Genomic DNA, 25,662 nt, shown 5'->3' with positions numbered 1-25,662 from the left:
TTTTTTTCTGTAATAAAATACAGTAAAATGTCCATGTATAAATATTAAACAGTGATGCTAGAAAATGATTCATCAGAGAATTCTTAATTATGCATAAGAGTTGGCTTTGTATGTACTAACACTACCTCAGAGAATCGTTTTGAAGACTAAATGATATGAAAATAGTTGATACACATTATCAGGCACATAGTAAGATCTCCAGAAATGTTAGATACTATATTATTATTATTACAAATAACAAGAGTACCACAGGAAGCAAAATGGAAAAATTGGCTTCAGTATCACCTCCTACCAATATAATTATCAAAAGTAAAATGTCTGTTCTCCAGTTTCCAGGAATGATTTAATATATTTTATTCCTCTAAACATTTATTTAAACATGTAGAATAGTGTTCATTAACAGCATTAATCATGATAGCCACATTCAGAAATGGCAAAACTGTCCATTAAAATAATTAAGAATGAATAACTAATTGATAGTATATTCATTCAGTAGAATTCCAAATAGCAATGGAGCAAAATACTGCTCTGTGTAACAACACAGATGAATCTCCCAATGCTAAGGGAAAGAAGGCAGACAAAAACATTCTGTATGATTTCATATTTTAAAAGCTCAAAACAGGACAAACTAATTCATGATGCTACAAATGAGAATAATATTCACCTTTTGGGAGAGTTAATAACTGTTACTGCATCAGCTCTGTTAGTAATAATACCAGCTTCTGAGGTGGTAGTAATGTTCTACATAATAACATTGTATATTATATACCTATCAAGCACTATACTTAATTTCTGCCTGATTTATTTCAAAAACTCTCTTCAAAAAACTTCCATATTTTGTGAATATAAATGATGATGAATTATACTCAATAGATCAAGATCCTCTATAAAATGCATTTGATTCAAATACATTTTGCACACATATAAACACCCTAAAATATGCGTTAATTTGTCAAGACTTCTAATAATGTCAGTCAAAGGATAAGGCTAATTTAATTCAATGAAATAGATAAAAACTATTTATAAGATGACACTCTTTACAATACTGTACTTTCTACAATAACTCAACATGTTGTATTTATTGATAATATAAAAAAAGGACATTACCATTTGTAACAAAGGCAGGAAATGTACTACACGTTCATGAACTACAAAGAAAACTAAACACTCAGATTCCCTACAATGAAATGAACTTACATATAAAAGGAAGTGCTACAGATTTAGTTTAAAAAAAAGAAAGATACAAAGAAAAAGGACATATAAATCCTCAGTTACTGACCTTATGAATAGAATACAGGGACTGACAATGAATATCACAACTGAAATTAGTTTCTATGTTCAAGAGACAGCAGAACAGCTATCTAGAATAACCTCAGATCAGAACCACAGAAACACTGGAGAAATACTTTGTCACAAACTATAAATTAACTTAGTTGGCAGTTATTAATAGTATTAATAACACTTTTATTTACACTAAAAGTTCTGTAACGAATATTTATTTCTTTATAAACAATTTATATTAATAAGAACAATACTTACCAATTCTTTTCTTAACTGAATAAAAAACTGTTTGCACTTAAAAGAAATTTTCACAATTTTCAACCTGGATAAAAAGAGAACGGATTGAAGTATTTAAAATATTGAACAAAGATAAAAGTATCAACCAAAGAGTAGTTAAAAATAATCTTTTAATTGCATGTTTAGCAATATCTATTTAACTATATGTACATATACACCAAATAATATATATACATATATACATTAAAAAATCAAAAGTTTTTGGTATGTCATGAAAAAATAATTAGAATTTATACACTAAGTTGAGCTATTTTACCAGAACATTTACTGAGAACTTATCCATTTTTCAATTTTGTATCCGAAATTTACATAAAAACACATATTACAAGTTAAAAATTCAAGAATACCAAAAACATAGTTTATTTATTCTTTAAAACTACAAGTAGTTTCCTTGTTCTGCATGCAAAGAGCTTAGAAATCACCACTACATCCTAGCAACAAGTAAAGAGCTAAACAGACTTAAACATCATCAATTCTTCTTGGATCCGAAAGAAAGAGAAGAGCACAGAGCAAACTCGACCTCCGAGATTTGAGAGATGAACAGCTGAGTACAGGGAATCAGAGCTTCCCAGGGAAGAGAACTGGGAGCAGAAACTGTCAGAGGAAGCAGTGCCAGGGTAGGAAAACCTGAACTGTATTTCATGAATTGTTGAAGGCTCAGCATGGCTAACTATGAGAGTGAAAAACTCCAAGAGGACCCACTCATAGGAAGGCCCTTACAGAATTCTAAGATTTATCTCCAGAAGCTCAAACAAATTCCAACAGTAAATATCAGAGGAAAATACCCTCAGGTTTCCAACAGGGAAAGGGGAAAAGAAACCATGTTGAAATAGGCCAGAGCACTCTGCTCTTAACAAGGTCTGCATTTACGGGGGAAACAAGTTAACAAGAGCCTTAAATGATCCAGGGAAAGAAAATACCCAATTTCACTCCACTCTAGAAATCTTGTCCCACCCAAAGAGGGAGAAAAAATTGAGAAACACTTGTGAAGCTCACAATTCAGAGGTCGAGGCTCAGAAAAACACAAAGCTAATCACAAGACTATACCCCCCACTCCCCCCCGCCAACCCCCACCTCATCACTACATTCAGTTCAGTTCAGTTGCTCAGTTGTATCTGACTCTTTGCAACCCCATGAGTCGCAGCACGCCAGACCTCCCTGTCCATCACCAACTCCCAGAGTTCACTCAGACTCACGTCTATCGAGTCAGTGATGCCATCCAGCCATCTCATCCTCTGTCGTCCCCTTCTCCTCCTGCCCCCAATCCCTCCCAGCATCAGAGTCTTTTCCAATGAGTCAACTCTTCACATGAGGTGGCCAAAGTACTGGAGTTTCAGCTTTAGCATCATTCCTTCCAAAGAAATCCCAGGGCTGATCTCCTTCAGAATGGACTGGTTGGATCTCCTTGCAGTCCAAGGGACTCTCAAGAGTCTTCTCCAACACCAAAGTTCAAAAGCATCAATTCTTCGGTGCTCGGCCTTCTTCACAGTCCAACTCTCACTTGCATACATGACCACTGGAAAAACCATAGCCTTGACTAGACGGACCTTTGTTGGCAAAGTAATGTCTCTGCTTTTGAATATGCTATCTAGGTTGGTCATAACTTTCCTTCCAAGGAGTAAGCGTCTTTTGATTTCATGGCTACATTACTAACAGCCTATTTACAGCAGTTCCTTTTACCAGTTCCTTTTACCAAGGTTACTAATCAACCCTGAATATTCATTGAAAGGACTGATGCTGAAGCTCCAACACTTTGGCTATGCTATGTGAAGACCCAACTCACTGGAAAAGACCTTTGATGCTGGGAAAAACTGAGGGCAGGAGGAGAAGGTGGTGACAGAGGATGAGATGGTTAGATGGCATCATCGACTCAAGGGACATGAGTTAAAACAAACTCCAGGACATAGTGAAAGATAGGGAAGCCTGGAATGCTGCAGTTCACAGGGTCACAAAGAATCAGACACAACTTAGTGACTGAACAACAATCTTTTACCAGGATATCAGATCAGCCCATCAAGAAAAAATGACGAGGGATACCAAAATGCAAAACAAACAATATAAAGACACAGTATGTAACAGGACCAGATGTGAAAGAAGTGCTGGAATTATCATTCTGAGAGTTTAAAACAACTTACTTAACATGCTAAGAGCACCAGTGGATAAAGTAGAGAGCAAGAAAAGATAGGCAATGTAAGCACAGAAATGAAAATCATGAAAAAGGGTACCAAAATATAAAATTAATATTCAGAAACCAGCTCCACTTCTATACACTAACAACAAACTAACAGAAAGAGAAATTAAAACAATCCCATTTACTATCACAGTAAAGAGAATAAAATACCTGGGAATAAACCTACCTAAGAAAATGAAAGACATGTACTTGGAAAACTGAAACACACTGATGAAAGACACTGAAAATGATGCAAACATATGGAAAGATACATCATATTTTTAGATTGGAAGAATTATTATTGTTAAAATGACCATATTACCCAAAGAAATCTACATATTCAAGGTAATCTCTATCAAAATACCAATGCATTTTTCACAGAACTAGAACAAATAATTTCAAATTTTGTATAGAAATACAAAAGACTCTAAACAGCCAAACAATCTTGAAAAAGAAAAACAGCAGAAGGAATCATGCTCCCTGACTTCAAACTATACTACAAAGCTACAGATATCAAAACAGTATGGTACTGGCACAAAAACAGACACAGCAATCAATGGAAGAAGATGCAAAGTCCAGAAATAAACTCATGCATGCACCTATGGTCATGAATCTATGACAAAGGAACAAAGAATATACAATGAAGACAGTCTCTTCAATAAGTGGTGCTGGGAAAACTGGACAGCTATATGTTAAAAAATGAGGTTAGAAAATTCTCTAACACCATAAAAAAAACTAAACTCAAAATGGATTAAAGACTTAAATATAAGACTGGATACCATAAAACTCCTAGAAGAAAACATAAGCAAATAGTCTTTGACATAAATCATGGCAACATTTTTTGGGAACCATATCCTAAAACAAATGAAATAAAAACAAACAAATGAGACCTGCTGCTGCTGCTAAGTTGTTTCAGTTGTGCCTGACTCTTAGCGACCCCATGGACTGAAGCCTACCAGGCTCCTCAGTCCATGGGATTTTCCAGGCAAGAGTACTGGAGTGGGGTGCCATTGCCTTCTCCAAATGAGACCTAACTAAACTTAAAAGCTTCTGCATAGCAAAGGAAACCAACAACAAAAAGAAAATCTACTGAATGAGAGAAAATATTTGCAAATGATATGACCAATAAGGGGTTAACATCCAACATATATAAACAGCTCATACAATTCAACATGAAAACAAAACAAAAATCAAACAACCCAAGTAAAAAGTAGAACTGAACAGATGTGCTTCCAAAGAGGAAATGGAGATGGCCAACATGCATATGAAAATATGGTCAATACTACTAATCATCAGAGAAGTACAAATCAAAACCACAAAGAGATACCACTTCACATCTGTCAGAATGGCTAGCATCAGAAAGACAATAAATGTCGGGTGGGAATGGGGAGAAAAGAGAACTCTCACGCATTGTTGATGGGAATGTCAACTAGTACAGCCACTTGTGGAAAACACTAAAACTACACCAACTAGTTAAGGGATATATACAAATTAAAAGATGCAAAATATAACATTAAAAACGTATAATATGACAGGGGAGGAGTATAAAAGATATTTTTCACAGAACTAGAGCAAATAATCATCTAACTTGTATGGTACCACAAAAGACCCAAATATCCAAAGCAATCTTCAGAAATAATAAAGCCAGAGGTATCAGGCTCCCTGACATCAGACTATATATTACAAAGCTACAGTAACCGAAACAGTCTGGCATTGGCACAGAAATAGATATAAATATCAGTGAAACAGAATAGAGGTCCCAGAAATAAACCCATGATCACATGGCCAATTAATTTATGACAACAAGGAAAGAATGTACAATGGAGAAAAGATAGTCTCTTCAATAAATGGTGTTGGGAAAACTGGATGCTACGTGCAGGAAAATGAAACTGGACAACTTTGTCACACCATATACAAAAATAAATTCAAAATGGATTAAAGACAAAAATGTTAATACCTGAAAACATAAAACTCCAAGAAGAAAACACAAATAGTAACCCCTTTTGACATCAGTCTTAGTAATATTTTTTGGATATGTCTCCTCAGGTAAGGGAAGCAAAAATAAACAATGGGACTGCATCAAATTAAAAGATTTTGCACAGTGAAGGAAACCAACAAAAAGAAAAGATAGCCCACCAAATGAGAGAAGATATTTGCATATGATATACCCAGTAAGGGGTTGATATCTAGGAATACAAACAACATACAACGCAATACAAAAAAATTTTGATTAAAAAAATTAGGCAGAAGACCTGAAGAGGCATTTTTACAAAGATATACACATGACCCACAGTGACATTAAAAGATGCTCAATATCACTAACAATCAGAGAAATGCAAACCACAATGAGATACCATCTCAGACCTGTCAGAATGGCTATTATCAAAATGACAAGAAATAACAAATGTTGATAAGGATGTGAAGAAAAGAGAATCTCTGTGCACAGTTGGTGGGAATGTAATATGTGCCATTATCATGGAAAACAGTATGGGGGGGCCCCAAAAAAACTAAAAACAGAACTACTGTATGATTCAGCAGTTCCACTTCTGGGTATTTATCCAAAGTAAATAAAAACACTGAATCAAAAAGATTTATGTATCCTTCTGTTCACTGCAAGAAGCAACATTTAGAACCTTATATGAAACAACTGACTGATTCAAAATTGGGAAAGGAGTACGACAAGGCTGTTTATTGTCACTCCATTTATTTACTTATACGCAGAGCACATCATGAGAAATGCTGGGCTGGATGAGTTACAAGCTGGAATAAAGATTGCTAGGAGAAATATCAACAACCTCAGATATGCAAATGATAACCACTTTCATGGCATAAAGAGAAGAGGAACTAAAGAAATCCTTGATGAGGGTGAAAGAGAAGAGTGAAAAAGCTGGTTTAAGACTCAACATTCAAAAAAATTAAGTTCATGGCATCTGGTCCCACCACTTCATGGCAAGTAGAAGGGGAAAAGGTGGATTTTTCTTCCTGGGCTCCAAAATCACTGTGGATGATGACTGCAGCCATGAAATTAAAAGACAATTGCTTCTTAGAAGAAAAGCTATGACAAACCTGGACAGTGTATTAAAAAGCAAAGATACCACTTTGATGACAAAGGTACGTATAATCAAGGCTATGGTCTTTCCAGTAGTCATGTACAGATGTGAGAGCTGGACCATAAAGAAGGCAGAGCACTGAAGAACCAATGCTTTCAAACTGTGGAGCTGAAGAAGACTTAAGAGTCCATTGGACAGCAAGGAGATCAAGCCAGTCAATCTTAAAGGAAATCAACCCTGAATACTCATTGGAAGGACTGATGCTGAAGCTGAAGCTCCAATATTTTGGCTACCTGATGTGAACAGCCAACTCATCAGAAGACTGCTGCTAGGAAAGATTGAGGGCAGGAGGAGAAGGGGGAGACAGAGGATGAGATGGTTAGATGGCATCACTGATTCAACAGACATGAACTTGGGCAAACTCCAGGAGATGGTGAGGGACAGGGAAGCCTGGAGTGCTGCAGTTCATGGGGTTGCAAAGAGTCAGACACAACTTGGCAACTGAACAACAATGTTCATTGCAGAACTATTTATAACAGCCAAGATACAGAAACAATCTAAGTGTCCATATGAGTGGATAAAGAAGATGTGATGTATGTGTGTAGATGTGTATGGATGTTCAGTTCAACTCAGTTTAGTCAGTTAGTCGTGTCTGACTCTTTGCGACCCCATGAACCTCAGCACACCAGGCCTCCCTGTCCATCGCCAACTCATAGAGTCTACCCAAACTCATGTCCATCGAGTCAGTGATGCCATTCAACCATCTCATCCGGTCACCTCCTTGTCCCAACTTCAATCTTTCTCAGCATCAGGGTCTTTTAAAATGAGTCAGTTCTTCGCATCAGGTGGCCAAAGTACTGGAGTTTCAGCTTCAACATCAGTCCTTCCAATGAATATTCAGGACTGATTTCCTTTAAGATGGACTGGTTGGATCTCCTTGCAGTCCAAGGGACTCTCAAGAGTCTTCTCCAACACCACAGTTTAAAAGCATCATTACTCAGTCATTGAAAAGAAATCTTGTCATTGTGGCAACATGGATGGACCAGGAGGGTATTATGAAAATGAAATAACTAGAAAGAGAAAACAAATACCTTATGATTTTATTTATATGTAGAATCTAAAAAACAAAAAAGTGACTCACAGATATAAACAGCAAATGAATGGTTGCCGAGGGGAGGCTTTGGTGCAGATAAAGACAAATATGTGAAAGGAATTAAGAGCACAAACTTCCAGGTGTAAAATAAGTCATGGGAGTGTAATACACACGGAGGGAATACAGTCAAAAACACGTAATAATTTTATATAGTGACGGATGAAAACTGGACTTATTGTAGTGATTGTTTCATAATGTATATAAAATACTAAACTACTATGCTGTATACCTGAAACTAATGTTACACTAATTATAACTCAATAAAAAAAAAACTATTGAAGCTTGTTTTATGGCTAATATATTTCTTCTTCTAATAAATAAGCTATGTATCCTTGAAAGGAATATGTATTTTGCTATTGCTAGGCACAGTACTGAAACAAGAGGGAAGGGGGCAGGGCACAACCTTTAAAAGAATGACACAGCCACAGGACATGACAAAAACCGGTTGGAACCAACTAGATCCAAGATGGTGGAAGCTTTGATTTCCAGTGGATCTTGAGCCTTGTTATTTGCTTACTGTAATGCATTAGCTACATGACACACCTGAGCTTCCCACCGAACCTGAGATTCAGTGCTAAAGAAACCGCATGCAATGTAGGAGACATGGGTTTGATCCCTGGGTCAGGAAGTTCCCTGGAAAAGGAAATGGCAACACACTCCAGTACTCCTGCCTGGAAAATCCCATCTTCCCAGCTTATTATTATTTGGCAGTTTACTTGCATGAACTCTACACCCCAATCTTCAGTTTATGTTTCTGCTATTGCTCTTCAGGAAGGCACAGCCCTGGGTGTGCCCAAAGTAATACTGAAATGACGGTAGTATCAGTCACCCCATCCTTTCAAAAACCACACCCAGCTGTGAACTTCTCTAACTGCCAACACATTGGTCTATTATTTTCAACAGTGCCCTATGTCCTGAATTCCTTTAGAAACTAATTCAATTCAAATTGTTGCTATTCTGAAGAACAGTTTCTGTGGTAAGCATTTGAGGCTATCTCTTCTACTGTCCTTGATTTTGTCTCCTCTGTTGCCTTTGGCTTTCCCAAGAGAGTCCTTCTTAATTGGTCTGAGCTTTATAGTTAAATTTTGAACCTTCATTATTATACAGGAGCCCTGGTGATGTGGCAGTTAAGTCTGGGGTTGGGCAGATGCCAGTCTCTTATCCTGTGATCTGGTCTCAGTGGGTTAGTGGTCTGGGCCTCTTGGCTGCACCCTTCAGTGCTCTGCAACTCACCCCTCCCGAGCTGAAACAAAAAGTAGAGAGAGGGCTTCCCTTCCTCCACCTTGGTTAGGCCCTGGTAACACCCATTTTGATTAAGTATAAATAGACTTCCTTAAGGACAGATCTTTGCTACTGAGAAAAGAAGGCTCTGAGCATATTTCAAACTACTTTCCTGCTCAACCCCTATACCCTGCCCTTCGATCACAAGTGGATTTTCTGTCAATCTTGGCCCTGAGATCACTGGTAGCAAAGGGCCCTTCCTAAGTAAGCAGGGCCTGAGGGAGTGTTTATCTGACAAGCTAGTCTCTGCTCTGTCTCCAGCAATTTGTCAACCACCCTTTATGTACTCCTGCGGTACTGCTGTAGCAGTGGTTTCTAGACCTGGTAAGCTGTCATTTCTTGTATTCATCTGTTTCTTCAGTTTTCAGAAATGCAGTTATGTCCTGTGTTTTCAATTCTTTAGAAGATCTAAAAAGAGTTGTTGATTTTGAGTTTTTTCAGTTTTTTTTTTTTTTTCTTCTGAGAATAGGAGTAACAAGTTGCAAAATCTTTACCTGCTAGACTGGGAACTAGGACTGTCCCCTTCCCTTTTCATTTTACTAATGATGTTTTTTGATGAGCAGTAATTTTAATTAAGTCTAATTTACAGAATCCAAGTAATTCCCAATCCAGTACTCAACATTTTAAAGCATGAACTTGAACTGGATAATTTAGGGCTAATCATATATAGAAAGAAATGAGGAAGTATATTTATCACATAGAATGTAACTTTATTCTACACATAGCTCTACTTTTGAAAGAAGAGGTTAAGTGAGAAGCTTGTTTCAGAATCTGAAAGACCCAAGTTTAAGGTTCCACTTCATATTTATCACTTATTAACCTTGGCCCAGTTAGCTTCTCTGGCATTTCTTATTCCTTATCCACAAAACAATGCTAAGGACATCCAAGTTGCAGGGTTATCAGGTACAGATAAAATGCATTAAAATCCATGAGTGATTTTCTTCCTTGCCTTAACCTCCTTTGAAAGGACTTAGGCCAGCCCACCGCAGCTCCCAGGACTGTTGCAGTCAGTGACCCTGACCCCATGACAGGCCACTGTTGACCCACACCTCCACTGGAGACTTCTGGACACTGACTGGCAAGTCTGGCTCAGTCTTTTGTGGGGGTCACAAAAAAACATCTATCTCTGTTTCATTGACTACACTAAAGCCTTTGACTGTGTGGATCATAACAAACTGCGGAAAACTCTTCAAGAGATGGGAATACCTGACTATCTTATCTGTCTCCTGAGAAACCTATATGTGGGTCAAGAACCCTGTATACATACAGTGAGAACCCTGTATGGAACAACTGACTGGTTCAGAATTGAGAAAGGAGTACAACAAGGCTGTTTGTTGTCACCCTGTTTATTTAACTTATACACTGAGCACATCATGAGAAATGCCAGAATAAATGAGTTACAAGATGGAATCAAGATTAGCAGGAGAAAAACATCAACAACCTCAGATATGCAGATGATACCCCCCCCAATGGCAGAAAGCAAAGAGAAACTAAAGAACCTCTTGATGAGGGTGAAGGAGGAGAGTGAAAAAGCTGACTTAAAACTAAATATTAAAGAAAGATCACAGCATCCAGTCCCATCACTTCATGGAAAATAGAAGGGGAAAAGGTGTAAACAGTGATAGATTTCCTCTTCTGGGCTCTAAAATCACTGCAGATGGTTACTGCACCCATGAAATCAGAAGATGATTGCTTCTTGGCAGGAAAGCTGTGACAAACCTAGACTGTGTGTTGAAAAACAAAGACATCGTTTTACCAACAAAGGTCTGTACAGTCAAGGCTATGGTCTTTCCAATGGTCATATACGGCTGTGAGTGCCAGACCGTAAAGAAGGCAGAATGACAAAGAATTGATGCCTTGGAACCGTGGTGCTAGAGAAGACTCTTGTGAGGCCCTTGGACAGTGAGAAAATCAAACCAGTCAATCTTAAAGTAAATCAACCCTGCATACTCATTGAAAGGACTGATGCTGAAGCGCCAATATTTTGGTCACCTGATGTGAAGAGCTGACTCACTGGAAAAGACCCTGATGCTGGAAAAGATTAAGGGCAGAAGGAGAAGGGGGCATCAGAGGATGAGACAGCTGGATGGCATCACTGATGCAATGGACATGAACTTGAGCAAATTCCGGGAGATGGTGAAGGACAGGGAGACCTGGTGTGCTGAGGTCATGCAGTCGGACATGACTGAGCAACTGAACAACAGCAGATGGAATATATAAGATCCTTCAAAATCTGAATCCAATTTCTCTTCTAAGCAATATCATGTTAAAATCTTACTCCCTTGCTTCTGTCCTCAGTGAAGATAACTTTAAAAAAAAAAAAAAATCAGGGGCTTCCTTGGTGACTCAGTGGTAAAAAATCCACCTGCAGGAGATGTGGGTTTGATCCCTGATCCAGGAAGATCCCACAAGCCACAGAGCAACTGGGCCCAAGCACCAAAACTATTGAACCTGTGCTCTAAAACCTGTGAGCTGCAACTACTGAGCCCACATGTCACAACTATTGAAGCCCATGTGCCTTAGAGCCTGGGCTCCTCAACAAGAAAAGCCACCACAATGAGAAGCCCATGCACTGAAACTGAAGAGTAGCCCCAGCTCTCTGCAACTAGAGAAAAGTCCTCAAAGCAACCAAGACCCAGCACAGCCAAACATAAAGAAATAAAAATCAAACCACATATCCCATCATTTGAACTTGCCACATCCTTTCTTACTATGAAAGAAATTAAGTGAAGTCGCTCAGTCGTGTCCACCTCTTTGCGACCTCATGGACTGTAGCCCACCAGGCTCCTCCCTCCATGGGATTCTCCAAGCAAGAGTACTGGAGTGGGTTGCCATTTCCTTCTCCAGATTCTTACTATGAGGCCTTTGCAAATGTTTGGTACCTTTACCCCAAATTCTGACTGAACCTTCCAGACACACATTCCTCTTCCATACTCCCTCTTCATTGAGGAAATTTCTATTCATCCTTTAAAAACCACCTCAAATACGGCAAAGGCCAACACAATACTGTAAAGCAATTATCCTCCAACTGAAACAAAACAAAACAAAACAAAAAACCACCTTAAATATCATGAAGACACTAAAATTCTCCCTGGTAAAATTATATCATTGGTACTTCCAAAGTAATTTGTCAAAAACTCTTCCAGAATCTTTATTTTATAATAATAAATATATATATATATATGCATAAAGAATTTTGAAAATACAGAAAAATTTAGATTATCATTTTAACCCATATCATCTGAAAAGAATTTCTGATTTTGACATTTATATAATATGTAAAGTTAATAAAAAATGTTTAATTCTCTTCAGTAAATCAGAAAAGCATTAAAATTAAAGATACACATTTACCATTATGAAAATAAACAATCATAACTGTTTTTTCTGAAACACTTAATTCACCAATCTTCTTATGTTTTGTAATTAATTTTTATGTGCTCACTTTTAGGCAAGGACCATGTCTCAAGCTGTTTTGTACTTTCCTCTAACCATAACACAAGTTGAATTACACAGAAGAATTTAAAGATATGACATGAAACATTAAATGATCTTTGGCTTTCTTTAATGAACTTTAGAGAGGTATAATCTATATATAAAATGAAATATCCCAATTTTAAATGAACAATTCAATGAGTTTTGACAAATGTATTGAGTTATATAACGTCCATCCACCAAAATCACCATATAGCAATTTGCATCACCTGAAAATGTCCCCTTAGCACCCCTTTACAGTCAATTTCCTCCCATTTTTAATCCCTGGCAACCAAGTGGTCTGTTGTCTCCATAATACGTGTTTTCCAGAATTTCATATAAATAGAAACAGAGTACGTCATCTTTTGTGTCAGGCTTTTCACACTTGACATCATGTTTTGAAGGTAGGGTCACCCATATTGTTTAGTGTGTCAAACAGTTCGTTTCTTTCACTGCTAAACAGTATTTCATTGCATAGATGTAATTTGCTTGTGCAGTCACCAACTGAAAGACATCTGAAATTCTGTTTTGTGCTATTATGAATAATATAGCTATAAACACAGTGTGCACATCTTTATACAAACTTACGTTTTCATTTCTCTTGGGCAAATATCTAGGAACAGAATTGCCAGATTATACGGTTAATCTAAATTTAATCTTTAAGAAATGCCAGTTTTCCCAAGTTGGTCTATTACTTGGCATTCCCACCAGCAATATATGAGGTTTCTAGATGCTCTGCTTCCATGCCATCACGTGGTACTATCATTTTTTTAATTTTTAAATATTTATTTATTTGGCTGCACCAGGTCTCAGTTGCAGCATGCGAACTCTTACTTGGGCACGTGGGATCTAGTTTGCTGAGCAGGTATAGAACTCAAGTCCCCTGCACTGGGAACATGGAGTTCTAGCCACTGGACCACCAGGGAAGTCCCACTGTTGTTCTTTTTAATTGGAGCTATTCCAGTGGGTGAATGGAAATAGTTCACTGTGGTTTTAATTTGCATTTCACTGATGACTGAGCATTTTTTTGTATTTATCTGCCATTTATATAACTCCTTTGGTGGAAGTATCTATTCACAAATTTTGCCAATTCTTTTAAATTAAGTTAAAAAGTTAAAGGACCTAAGAGTCTTTTACATTTTTTGGATAAGTCCTTTATCAAATATATACTTTACAAAAGACTGAGTTTTACCTTTTCATTTTGTTTACAGTGTCCTCTGGAGAATAAAAATATTTAATTTTGAAGAGGTTCACTGCATCAACTTTTTATTTTATATTTAATTTTTTCCTAGATAGTGACCTACCAGGGAAATTTATGTTTCTTTTCTCAACATAATTGTGGTGATTTTCTAAAATAATAGCTTCTGTCAGTTATCATAGTTCTATTAAGTGTTATGTAAGTGACTAATTACAAAAATCTATTAATAATAATCACAGATATTGAAAAGCCTGGCCATCTCATTTCAGAGATATATAAATAAACAGATTGATCCAATATATTTCTTTTGTATTTATTTCTTCCTTAGAAAGGGCTTGGGCTTGGCCTTAGGGCTTCCCTGGTAGCACAGAAGTAAAAAATCTTCCTGAAATGTAGGAGACCCAAGTTAGACCCCTGGGTGGAGAAGATCCACTGGAGAAGGAAATGGCAACCCACTCCAATATCCTTGCCCGGAGAATCCACGGACAGAGGGGCCTGGTGGGCTACAGTCCATTGGCTTGCAAACAGTTGGACACAAATGAGCGACTAACTTTCTTCCTTTCTTCCCTTAGTGAAAATCATTGTGTTTACTTTTCAAAAACCTAAGATATTTATATGGCATATGCACAAAAATCAATGTCGTGTTTACAATTTTCAGGCTATCCCCTTAAAGGGTAGTGGTAGATGCTACTTCTCTTTCTACCTCACTCTGGGATACTAAAGTGATGGTTGGTAAGTCACTGGACAGTTAGGACAAGGACAACATACTAAGGGCAGTAGAGCAATGAGACAAAAGAAACATGAGTTTCAAACCACATGGAGTCACCTTCCTTTCCCAGCACCAATCTAAACCATGCCAGTGTTCCAACTAATAAACTAGCACCCATCAAATGCATTTAAATGAGGTACTGTATTCAATACTTTGTACAACGCTCCAATACTTTGGCCACCTGATGTGAAGAGCCAACTCACTGGAAAAGACCCTGATGCTGCAAAAGACTGAAGGCAAAAGGAGAAGGGGGTGGTAGAGGATGAGACGGTTGGATAGAATCACTGACTCAATGGACATGAGTTTGAACAAACTCAGGGAGATAGTGAAGGATAGGGAAGCCCGGCATGATGCAGTTCATGGGATCACAAAGAGTCAGACACGACTTAGCAACTAAAAAACAAGAACTGTATCCAAAGCAATTGGCAAGGTGCAAGACACAGAGTATACATGATGATATTAACTATTGTACTACAGTACAAATTGAGAGATTGTCTAAGAGGAAAAACTTGCAAAGTAGTATTTTCTTTAAGCTAAGAAATTTTTGAAAAAAATAATTCAACTATTTTTGTATCTTCTAGTAGATTCCAAGTAAGTGGGATAAAGTTGTATGATAACATTAAATAGTTCAACAAAAATATGAACTAAATTTGGTAATACAATAGTAAAAGTGAAAAGTACTGACGGAAGTTCTTACCATGGAAAGGTATTCATTCGTACTCTGTTCTTATAAATCAGAATTCCTCCTGACATCACTCCAATCATAATTTCATTGTTACTTTGATCCTTCAAAAAACAAACAAAAAAAATGGGAAATCTAAGATAATGAGTTTTAACTGATAAAGATATAATTTTTAAATATGATTAGTTCTTTTACACAATGTGACATTATATCAAAGGCAGCAGTTAACTGCACAATATATATAAACCCATATGGTAACTATTACATCATAAAAATAAGACATACTTCAAATCAAATTTAAATGTTACATTATCAAAATTCATTAATGTAAAGCAAAAATAATCTTAGGCTTTTCCATAGTTTATAACTGGACTCTTTGGGATAGAAAATCCAAGACCACATCTTGTAGAATGTTAAGTTAGTATCCATCTTTCCATTTCTAAAACTATTACAATCCAATCACTGTGTAAATATGGTGTTAGGATTGCAAAGGTGAATAAAACCTGTAGTTCAGAGCATAGTGAAAGGCAATTTGTAATAAAACAGTATTTCCAATATAAGGAGAAATTCTTTAACTAACATAATACAATAAAAACATCACAGGAAAACAGAGTGGGGAACACTATTGGAGAGTGTGGAAGAAAATTTGAATTGTGCTTTCATGAGTGAGTTTTCATGCTGATTCAACTTGAACAACTGACTTGCAACTATTAACAAAGTAAGTAGAATTAAAAGTTTCCTCACTTGCTAAAAAGTCTTGAAATAGTTTTGCTTAACTTGAGACCCACTCCGGTATTCTTCCCTGGGAAATTCCATGGACAGAGGAAACTGGCAGGCTATAGTCTATGGGGTCACGAAGATTCAGACAAAACTGTGCATGCATGCAAGAGTGCTTAATTTGAGACGTACTACAGGCAAACTAATATAGCAATAATGCTTTTATCCCTAGCATTCATGTGATCAGAAGACAGAACTAACTGATGAAAATATAACCAAGAGTTTATAACTGTCTCTGTAGGAAAAAATGTCTAAAATGTAGTTTCAATAATTTCTAATTACTAGAGTAAAAACTTGTTTCCCATCAGGTCACTTCCATGTGTTTTGTATATCCATAATTATATGTTCTATTAATACTGTTCTCAGGCACCCCACTCCAGCACTCTTGCCTGGAAAATCCCATGGATGGAGGAGCCTGGTAGGCTGCAGTCCATGGGGTCGTGAAGAGTTGGACACGACTGAGTGACTTCACTGTCACTTTTCACTTTTCATGCATTGGAGAAGGAAATGGCAACCCACTCCAGTGTTCTTGCCTGGAGAATCCCAGGGACGGGGGAGCCTGGTGGGCTGCCGTCTATGGGGTCACACAGAGTCGGACACGACTGAAGTGACTTAGCAGCATCTCTTCTTAATGTCTCTCTGATGGATCATATCAAACCTAACCAAAGTCTACATCAAGTCCAACTTCTCTGTGAAAACTTCATTAGACCTACAGAATGTACTGAATTATACCATGAATATGTGATCAGCAAAGTCCAGGCTGTGGGAAACTAAAGGCAAAATGGCCCAGTTCTTTAACAAAAAAATTCTATACAGTAAAGGAAGAAGGCATTAAAAGACATTTAAAGTTATTCAGTTCAAAATATAAAGCAAAATAAATTATAGTATCTAGAAAGACACACTGGATGATAAAACCACAAAAAAATACATAAGGTGGGCAGGAGCTGGGACAGGGTGTAAAGAAGGTTTCTGGAATGGCTGGCAGAAGTTTAAGGATGACCTGGGTAGTATTTACAAAATTGTCACAAAATCAGATTGATTATATTCTTTGCAGCCAAAGATGGAGAAGCTCTATACAGTAAGCAAAAACAAGACCAGGAGCTGACTGTGGCTCAGATCATGAACTCCTTATTGCCAAATTCAGACTTTAATTGAAGAAAGTAGGGAAAACCACTAAACCATATGACCTAAATCAAATCCCTTATGATTATACCTCCTGCACTGCTTCCCTGGTGGCTCAGAAAGTAAAGGGTCTGCCTGCAATGCAGAAGACCCGGGTTTGTTCCCTGGGTTAGGATGATCCTCAGGAGAAAGAAATGGCAACCCACTCCAATACTCTTGCCTGGAAAATTCCATGGACTGAGGAGCCTGGAGGGCTACAGTCCATGGTGTCGCAGAGTTGGACACAACTGAGTGACTTGACTTTCACTTATGATTATACAGTGGAAACGAGAAATAAATTTAAGGGACTAGATCTCATAGAGTGCCTGATGAACTATGGATGGAGGTTAATGACATTGTAAAGGAGACAGGGATCAAAACCATCCCCAAGAAAAAGAAACACAAAAAAGCAAAATGGCTGTCTGAGGAGGCCTTACAAATAGCTGTGAAAAGAAAAGAAGTGAAAAGCAAAGGAAAAAAGGAAAAATATGCCCATTTGAATGCAGAATTCCAAAGAGGAGCAAGGAGAGATAAGAAAACCTTCCTCAGTGATCAATGCAAAGAAGTAGAGGAAAACAATAGAATGGGAAAGACTAGAGATCTCTTCAAGAAAATTAGAGATACCAAGGGAACATTTCATGCAAAGATGGGCAAGAATAAGGACAGAAATGGTAGGGACCTGACAGAAACAGATATTAAGAAGAGGTGGCAAGAATACACAGAAGAACTATACAAAAAGGATCTTCATGACCCAGATAATCACAATGGTGTGATCTCTCACCTAGAGCCAGACATCCTGGAATGTGAAGTCAAGTGGGCCTTAGAAAGCATCACTACGGACAAAGCTAGTGGAGGTGATGGAATTCCAGTTGAGCTATTTCAAATCCTGAAAGATGACGCTGTGAAAGTGCTGCACTCAATATGGAGCAAATTTCGAAAACTCAGCAGTGGTCACAGGACGGGAAAAGGTCCGTTTTCATTCCAATCCCAAAGAAAGGCAATGCCAAAGAATGCTCAAACTACTGCACAACTGCACTCATTTCACACTCTAGCAAAGTAATGCTCAAAATTCTCCAAGCCAGGCATCAACAGTATTTGATGTTCAAACTGGTTTTAGAAAAGGCAGAAGAATCAGAGATCAAATTGCCAACATCCACTGGATCATTGAAAAAACAAGAGAGTTCCAGAAAAACATCTATTTCTGCTTTATTGACTAGGATAAAGCCTTTACTGTATGGATCACAACAAACTGTGGAAAATTCTTCAAGAGATGAGAATACCAGACCACCTGACCTGCCTCCTGAGAAATCTGTATGCAGATCAAGAAGCAACAGTTAGAACTGGACATGAATAGACTGGTTCCATATAGGAAAGAGAATATGTTAAGGCTGTATTTTGGCACCCTGTTTATTTAACTTATATGTAGAGCACATCATGAGAAACACTGGACTGGATGAAGCACAAGCTGGAATCGTTTGCCAGGAGAAATATCAGTAACCTCAGATATGCAGATGACACCACCCTTGTGACAGAGAGCAAAGAAGAACTAAATGCCTCTTGATGAAAGTGAAAGAGGAGAGTGATAAAGTTGGCTTAAAACTCAACATTCAGAAAACTAAGATCATGGCATCTGGTCCCATCACTTCACGGCAAATGGATGGGGAAAGAGTAGAAACAGCGAGTGACTATTTTCTTGGGCTCCAAAATCACTGCAGATGGTGATTGCAGCCATGAAATTAAAAGAAGCTTGTTCCTTGGAAGGAAAGTTATGACCAACTCAGACTGCATATTAAAAAGCAGACATTACTTCGCCAACAAAGGTCCGTCTAGTCAAAGCTATGGTTTTTTCAGTAGTCGTGTATGGATGTGAGAGTTGGACTAGAAAGAAAGCTGAGTGCCAAAGAATTGATGCTTTTCAACTGTGGTGTTGGAGAAGACTCTTTAAAGTCCCTTGGACAGCACAGAGATCCAACCTGTCCATCCTAAAGGAAATCAATCCTGAATATTCACTGGAAGGATTGATGCTGAAGCTGAAACTCCAATCCTTTAGCCACCTGATGCGAAGAACTGATTGATTTAAAAATACCCTGATGCTGGGAAAGATTGAAGGAAGGAGGAGAAGAGGATGACAGAGGATGAGATGGGTTGGATGGCATCACCAACTCAATGGACATAAGTTTGAGTAAACTCCGGGCATTGGAAAGACAGGGAGGCCTGGCATTCTGCTGTCTGTGGGGTTGCAAAGAATCAGACATGACTGAGCAATTGAACTGAACTGACCTGATAGCTCAACTGGAATTCCATCACCTCCACTAGCTTTGTTCCTAGTGATGCTTCCTAAGGCCCACTTGACTTTGCATTCCAGGATGTCTGGCTCTAGGTGAGTGATCACACCATCGTGGTTATCTGGGTCATGTAGATCTTTTTTGTACAGTTCTTCTGTGTATTCTTGCCACCTCTTCTTAGTATCTTCTGCTTCTGTTAGGTCCATACCATTTCTGTCCTTTATTGTGTCCATCTTCATGTGAAATGTTTCCTTGGTATCTCTAGTTTTCTTGAAGAGATCTCCAGTCTTTCCCATTCTGTTGTTTTCCTCTATTTCTTTGCATTGATCACTAAGGAAGACTTTCTTATCTCTCCTTGCTATTCTTTGGAACTCTGCGTTCAAATAGGCATATCTTTCCTTTTCTCCTTTGCCTTTCACTTCTTTTCTCAGCTATTTATAAGGCCTCCTCAGACAACCATTTGGCCTTTTTGCGTTTCTTTTTCTTTGGGATGGTCTTGATCACTGCCTCCTGTACAATGTCATGAACCTCCGTCCATAGTTCTGAAGAACTATGTTGTCTGTCCATCAGATCTAGTCCCCTCAATCTGTTTGTCACTTCCACTGTATAATCGTAAGGGATTTGATGTGGGTCATACCTGAATGGTCTAGTGGTTTTCCCTACTGTCTTCAATTTAAGTCTGAAATTTGCAATAAGGAATTTATGATCTGAGACACAGTCAGCTCTTGGTCTTGTTTTTGCTGACGGTATAGAGCTTCACCATCTTTAGCTACAAAGAATACAATAATCTGATATTGGTATTGACCATCTGGTGATGTACAAGCGTAGAGTCAGTTCTCCCACAATGCAGGCAGATTTTTAGCAGCTAAGCCACAAGGGAAGCCCAAGAATACTGGAGTGGGTAGCCTATCTCTTCTCCAGCAGACCTTCACAACCCAGCAATAGAACCGGGGTCTCCTGCACTGCAGGCAGATTCTTTACCAATTGAGCTATCAGGAAAGCCCGTCAACATTAGTCATTAGGAAAATACAAAGTAAAACCATGATGAGATAAAACACACTTATCAGAAAGGCTTAAAAAGAACAAAACAAAATGGGCAGTACCATATGCTAAAAAGGATGTAAAACTATTGGAACTTGTAAATAAGCTGGTGGGGATGCAATGAGGCTCAGGTACTGTAGAAAACAATTTGATAATTTCATATAAAGCTACAAAAGTCCATCTAGTCAAGGCTATGGTTTTTCCAGTGGTCATGTATGGATGTGAGAGTTGGACTGTGAAGAAGGCTGAGCGCTGAAGAATTGATGCTTTTGAACTGTGGTGTTGGAGAAGACTCTTGAGAGTCCCTTGGACTGCAAGGAGATCCAACCAGTCCATTCTGAAGGAGATCAGCCCTGGATTTCTTTGGAAGGAATGATGCTAAAGCTGAAGCTCCAGTACTTTGGCCACCTCATGCGAACAGTTAGCTCATTGGAAAAGATTCTGATGCTGGGAGGGATTGGGGGCAGGAGGAGAAGGGGACGACAGAGGATAAGATGGCTGGATGGCATCCCTGACTCGATGGACGTGAGTCTGAGTGAACTCCGGGAGTTGGTGATGGACAGGGAGGTCTGGCGTGCTGCGATTCATGGGGTTGCAAAGAGTCGGACATGACTGAGCGACTGATCTGAACTGATACACTTGCTGCATGATCTAGAAAGACCTTTCTGGGATTTGCACTCTACATAAATGAGAATTTAAACCCACATAGAAATTATAAATGATTTTTTGCAGTAGGCCTATTAAAAAAAAAGAAGCAAAAATTAGGGAAGCAACCCAGGATATCCTTCAATGGGTGAATGGAGAAACCAACCATGGTACATCCACACAACGGAATACACTTCAGCAATAAAAGGCATAAACTATTGAAGCACAGTATGTTAGATCAATCCCAAATGCATTACTAATTAAAATAAGTGAAGTGCAGTGAAGTGAAAGTCACTTAGTTGTGTCCGACTCTGCAACCCCATGGACCATACATAGTTCATGGAATTCTCCAGGCCAAAATACTGGAGTGAGTAGCCTATCCCTTCTCCAGGGGATCTTCCCAACCCAGGGATCGAACCCAAGTCTCCCATATTGCAGGTGGATTCTTTACCAACTGAGCGATCAGGGAAGTCCCTAAGTAAAAGAAACCAGTATCAAAAGGTTACATACTATAGTATGATTCCATTTATAAGACATTCTGGAAAAGACAAACTATGGAGTCAGGGAATAGGCCAGTGTGGCCAGAAACTGCGGGTAAGAATGAGGCTGGACTACACAGGCAGAGCAGGAGTGCGGTTTTTTAGGGGCAAGGAAGGGGTGGTGGTGATGGAATCGTTCTGTATTCTGTTTGTGGCAGTGGTTACACAAATCTACACATGTTAAAATTCATACAACTGAACACCAAGAAAAACTGTATTACTGTGTTACTTTAAGAAACAAATATTCCCATGCTCCCTCCCCTCAAATCTTTTTTCCTTCCCTTTAATCGTGAAGTTGTCATTCACTCTTTACTTTTCTACAGTTCTCTTATTCATATAATCCTCTAGGCATACCAAATGTCTTCATGTTTTCAACCAAGCCATGTTCCCTCTTGATTTCAGGTTTTCCTTCATCCTGATGGGTCTATGATGGGAACTACTATCTTAGCTAATTAATTCTTACTCATTTTTCTGGCTTCAGTGAATTACTTCTAAGAAGCCTTCCCTATGCTCTGCTCCCAAGCTCAATTAGAAGTTCCTGCCATAGGATCCCACAGCATTCTGTACTTTCCCTTTCATGTTCTCAAATGTTTAATTGTTTGTACAGGTCTAACTTTTTCCCCTCACTGTCTAGTGTGCTTCACGAGGGCATGGATGACTGATGTTTTGTTCACTGAGTCATCCTCAGTGCCTACAATGTACAAGGCATATAACAGATGCACCACAAAGAAGGTTCTAAGATGTTTCGTATCTTGCAGATTGCTATATATAACTTGGTTCCACCCTGATCTTTTTTCAGCCTATAGTCTAGAGGCAGAGAGAAAAGATCTTACCTTGCTTTTCAAAATAAAGTATTATTTTATATTCAATTAAATATTGTGATATTCAGTTAAAACAAGTATTTTCTTTATGTGTCCTCTTCCCTCTTCCCTTTGTCCCTTTTTGTTTCTGATGCTGAAAATTTCCCTTCATGTTCACTTAACATCTGCACATTTTCTTAAGTTCTCCATATCCATATACAATAGAAACACCTTTTCCTAGCTCATTTTTTTTTTGGAGTCTGTATAAAATACTTAAAAATTCCTTTAATTCAGTACTCCACATTTATGGTTTTCTGAGAGTTTTTTTACAATGTAATAATTTAAACAACAAAAAAATAAATCAATGAAAAATAAAAGTTAATTATGCATGAGATCCAGCCATGTCACTTAATTTAAAAAAGGAATATCTAACATTCTTTGGTAGGCTCAGTGGTAAAGAATCTGCCTGCCAATGCAGGAGATGTAGGTTCAATCCCCGGGTCAGGAAGATCCCCTGGAGAAGAAACTGGCACTCCAGTATTCTTGCCTGGTAAATCCCATGGACAGAGGAACCTGGTGGGTTACAATCCATAGGGGTGGCACAGAGTCAGACACAACTTAGAGACTGAAGAGTAACAACAAACATTCTTTGTACTTCACTGACAGCAGTCAAAGAAAGCAGACAGCAGTCTAAACTACCTTTAGAAAACTGTTCAGGACTAAAATGACTGACTTTAATGGTCTTTTTACTGTTAACCACAGACTAGTATACATATTTACAATTCCATTTGTTTTAAGCTGTATTATAATAAAAAAACAAAATCTAGTGACAACTTGTGTCCAAAAGTAATAGCCACAAAGAGAGAGGAAGGGTGAAGGGCCCATTTTAAAGTACATAAAAAGTTAAAGAGGAACTTACTTACACACTTCAAATCAAACCAGACAGGTTTTCAAGTCACAAATGCTCAGAATTACCAAATACAGTCATGTGACTAAAGCAAGTCATTTGATTTTTTTTAAAGGAATGACTGACACAAGCTTTGCGAAAAGTAAGAACTAATCAATCCTCCTCTCCGAGAAAATGGCCTAAAGAAGCCCTATATAAAACCATTACATGGAGTAGGACTCTGAGTTCTCAAACTACTATCTGTCTGTGGGTCTGTGTATGTCTATATACAAAAATAAATTCAGAACAATTATCTAAGGAAAACTTAACTTCCTTTCAAGCTGGTATCCTTATGAGGCTTAGTAGTTGTCCCAAGAAAACATAAACCTATTTACCAATTCAACTGATGATTACCTATAATCCCGCTTTTCATCAGGTATAGAGAACAGCTGTACTTCAGGTACTTCTAAAGGAATATAACCTCTTGATAAAACAATCATAAAAAGGAATCGAGGTGACAAGGCACACAAACGAAGGACAGCTACATACATGCATGCTTACAGTAGGAGGATAACAGTCTTCTGGAAGCATCAAATTGACACAGTGAACAAGAAGTTAGGGTGTTATACAGGAAAAGCCAGTAATTATAAAATTTCGTGTTAACAAAGGGATGGTGTAGGGGGAAAACCAAAATATGCAAATACAATTGATTTTGTGCTTTATAAGTAAAAATTTATAATGATATCACTAGACGATGAAAAGAATGTAGTAACACAGGCCTCAGTGAGGTGGAATCATCTTTTATAATAATGATTTTCATAAAAATCAAAAATACAAATAACTACTTTTATTGTAACAATTTTTAGTTTGCAAAATAAAAATTCTAAAGGCACTGCCTCTTATGGTCAGCAAAAATTATCCTTGTAACACACTACCTTGAAGAAAAATAATATGTAAAATTCATGGTTCTTGTCAGGTAATGAATCTTGAGTGACTAGGTTAGTAAAATTACTTATATCAGAGGAAATTGTCACTGCAATGTTGGTGGCACTCACTATTGCATTTGTTGCCTAATCCTATCAGGGAATTAAAAACTTTTTTTTTACTGAATATTTATGCTTAACTCAACATCAGAATGTTTTCTTCACTTACCCTTGCATAGTGGAATTCAACTCCATAGTGTTCTAAGGTACGTGCTGTGTTCAGGTAACTAAATTCTGCTTCTGCAGGAGATAAGCCTCTGTAAAAACATCACTAGGTTAAAAACTGTAACAATCACAAATATGACCAAGTTATATAAAGGTTATTTATCTAGAAAATTTTCAGCATTCTAATTAAATCTTTTACAAAATACAAAATGTACGACGAATAATATTCCTCTTAGTTATGTACAGTAACAGCTACCTTTTCTGGAGGATACATTTTCAGTAATGCTAACTATTTTGTAGAATATGTTCTTATTTTCCAGAAACACAAGAATGGGTCAAGTTTTTAAAATTCCAAGCTATACTTATGGATGTTACAAAGTCACTCTCAGACCAAAACAAGTATTCTTCAAAATTTGGTCTACATTCCACATGTGCATTTTAATCATACAAGGTACTTCTGACATACGCAGTCTTTGGGGCGAGCTCCAGAGCAGGGTTTCTCAGGGTGTGGTGCCCAGACAGCTGTTGACTCATAACAAGGACAGAAATTAAGAGCGTCACAGCCTTTCGTAGCACTTTGGCAGAGTTATTTTACATCTGTTGCATCTAACGACAACAAAAAGTAACTGTAATTTTTAAAGCCTTTGTTTATTTCTCCATTTTGTTTCTCAAGTGATTCATTTTTATTATATTTTTCAGAAGTACTGTTCCATGAGAGACTGGGGGGAAAACTGGCCTTCCATCACAGATAGTTTCAGAAGTACTGTTCTATACAACCCAGTATTAGAATAAAAGGGGTTCAAATCGTTTATATTTTAAGACATATTCCAGTGATTCTTATGAACATAAGTGTGAGAACTACTACTGTAAATGCAAAGCCTTTAAAAAGGTTCTATTATATATAGTTCTAACAACTTTGGTTATCTGATATCAGGCTCTAGCAGAGCAAAAGCAGCAAATTAAAAATGCAAAGATAACCATTCATTAATGATACCAGAAAAGGGAGTTAAGCAGCTTGCCAATGTATG

The 25,662-nt window shown here is 37.8% G+C and overlaps 1 protein-coding gene across 10 annotated transcripts in view; it reads right to left on the bottom strand.

The window, feature by feature from the left end:
* The window catches only part of PTPN4 (protein tyrosine phosphatase non-receptor type 4), a 197,038-nt gene that overhangs the window by 73,251 nt on the left and 98,125 nt on the right, over positions 1 to 25,662 (bottom strand). For all 10 annotated transcript variants that reach the window (XM_055572900.1, XM_055572901.1, XM_055572902.1 and 7 more), the window contains 3 exons: positions 24,639 to 24,726; positions 15,368 to 15,456; positions 1,540 to 1,603 (listed from right to left, as the gene is read on the bottom strand). In XM_055572900.1, the coding sequence (XP_055428875.1) occupies positions 1,540 to 1,603; positions 15,368 to 15,456; positions 24,639 to 24,726 (241 nt within the window). The remainder of the gene's footprint in view (positions 1 to 1,539; positions 1,604 to 15,367; positions 15,457 to 24,638; positions 24,727 to 25,662) is intronic.

The sequence above is a fragment of the Bubalus kerabau genome, chromosome 3 (assembly GCF_029407905.1).
Source record: "Bubalus kerabau isolate K-KA32 ecotype Philippines breed swamp buffalo chromosome 3, PCC_UOA_SB_1v2, whole genome shotgun sequence".
NCBI classification, from domain to species: domain Eukaryota; kingdom Metazoa; phylum Chordata; class Mammalia; order Artiodactyla; family Bovidae; genus Bubalus; species Bubalus kerabau.
Note: the sequence above shows the minus strand (reverse complement) of the source record. Positions and strands in the feature narration are given on the sequence as shown.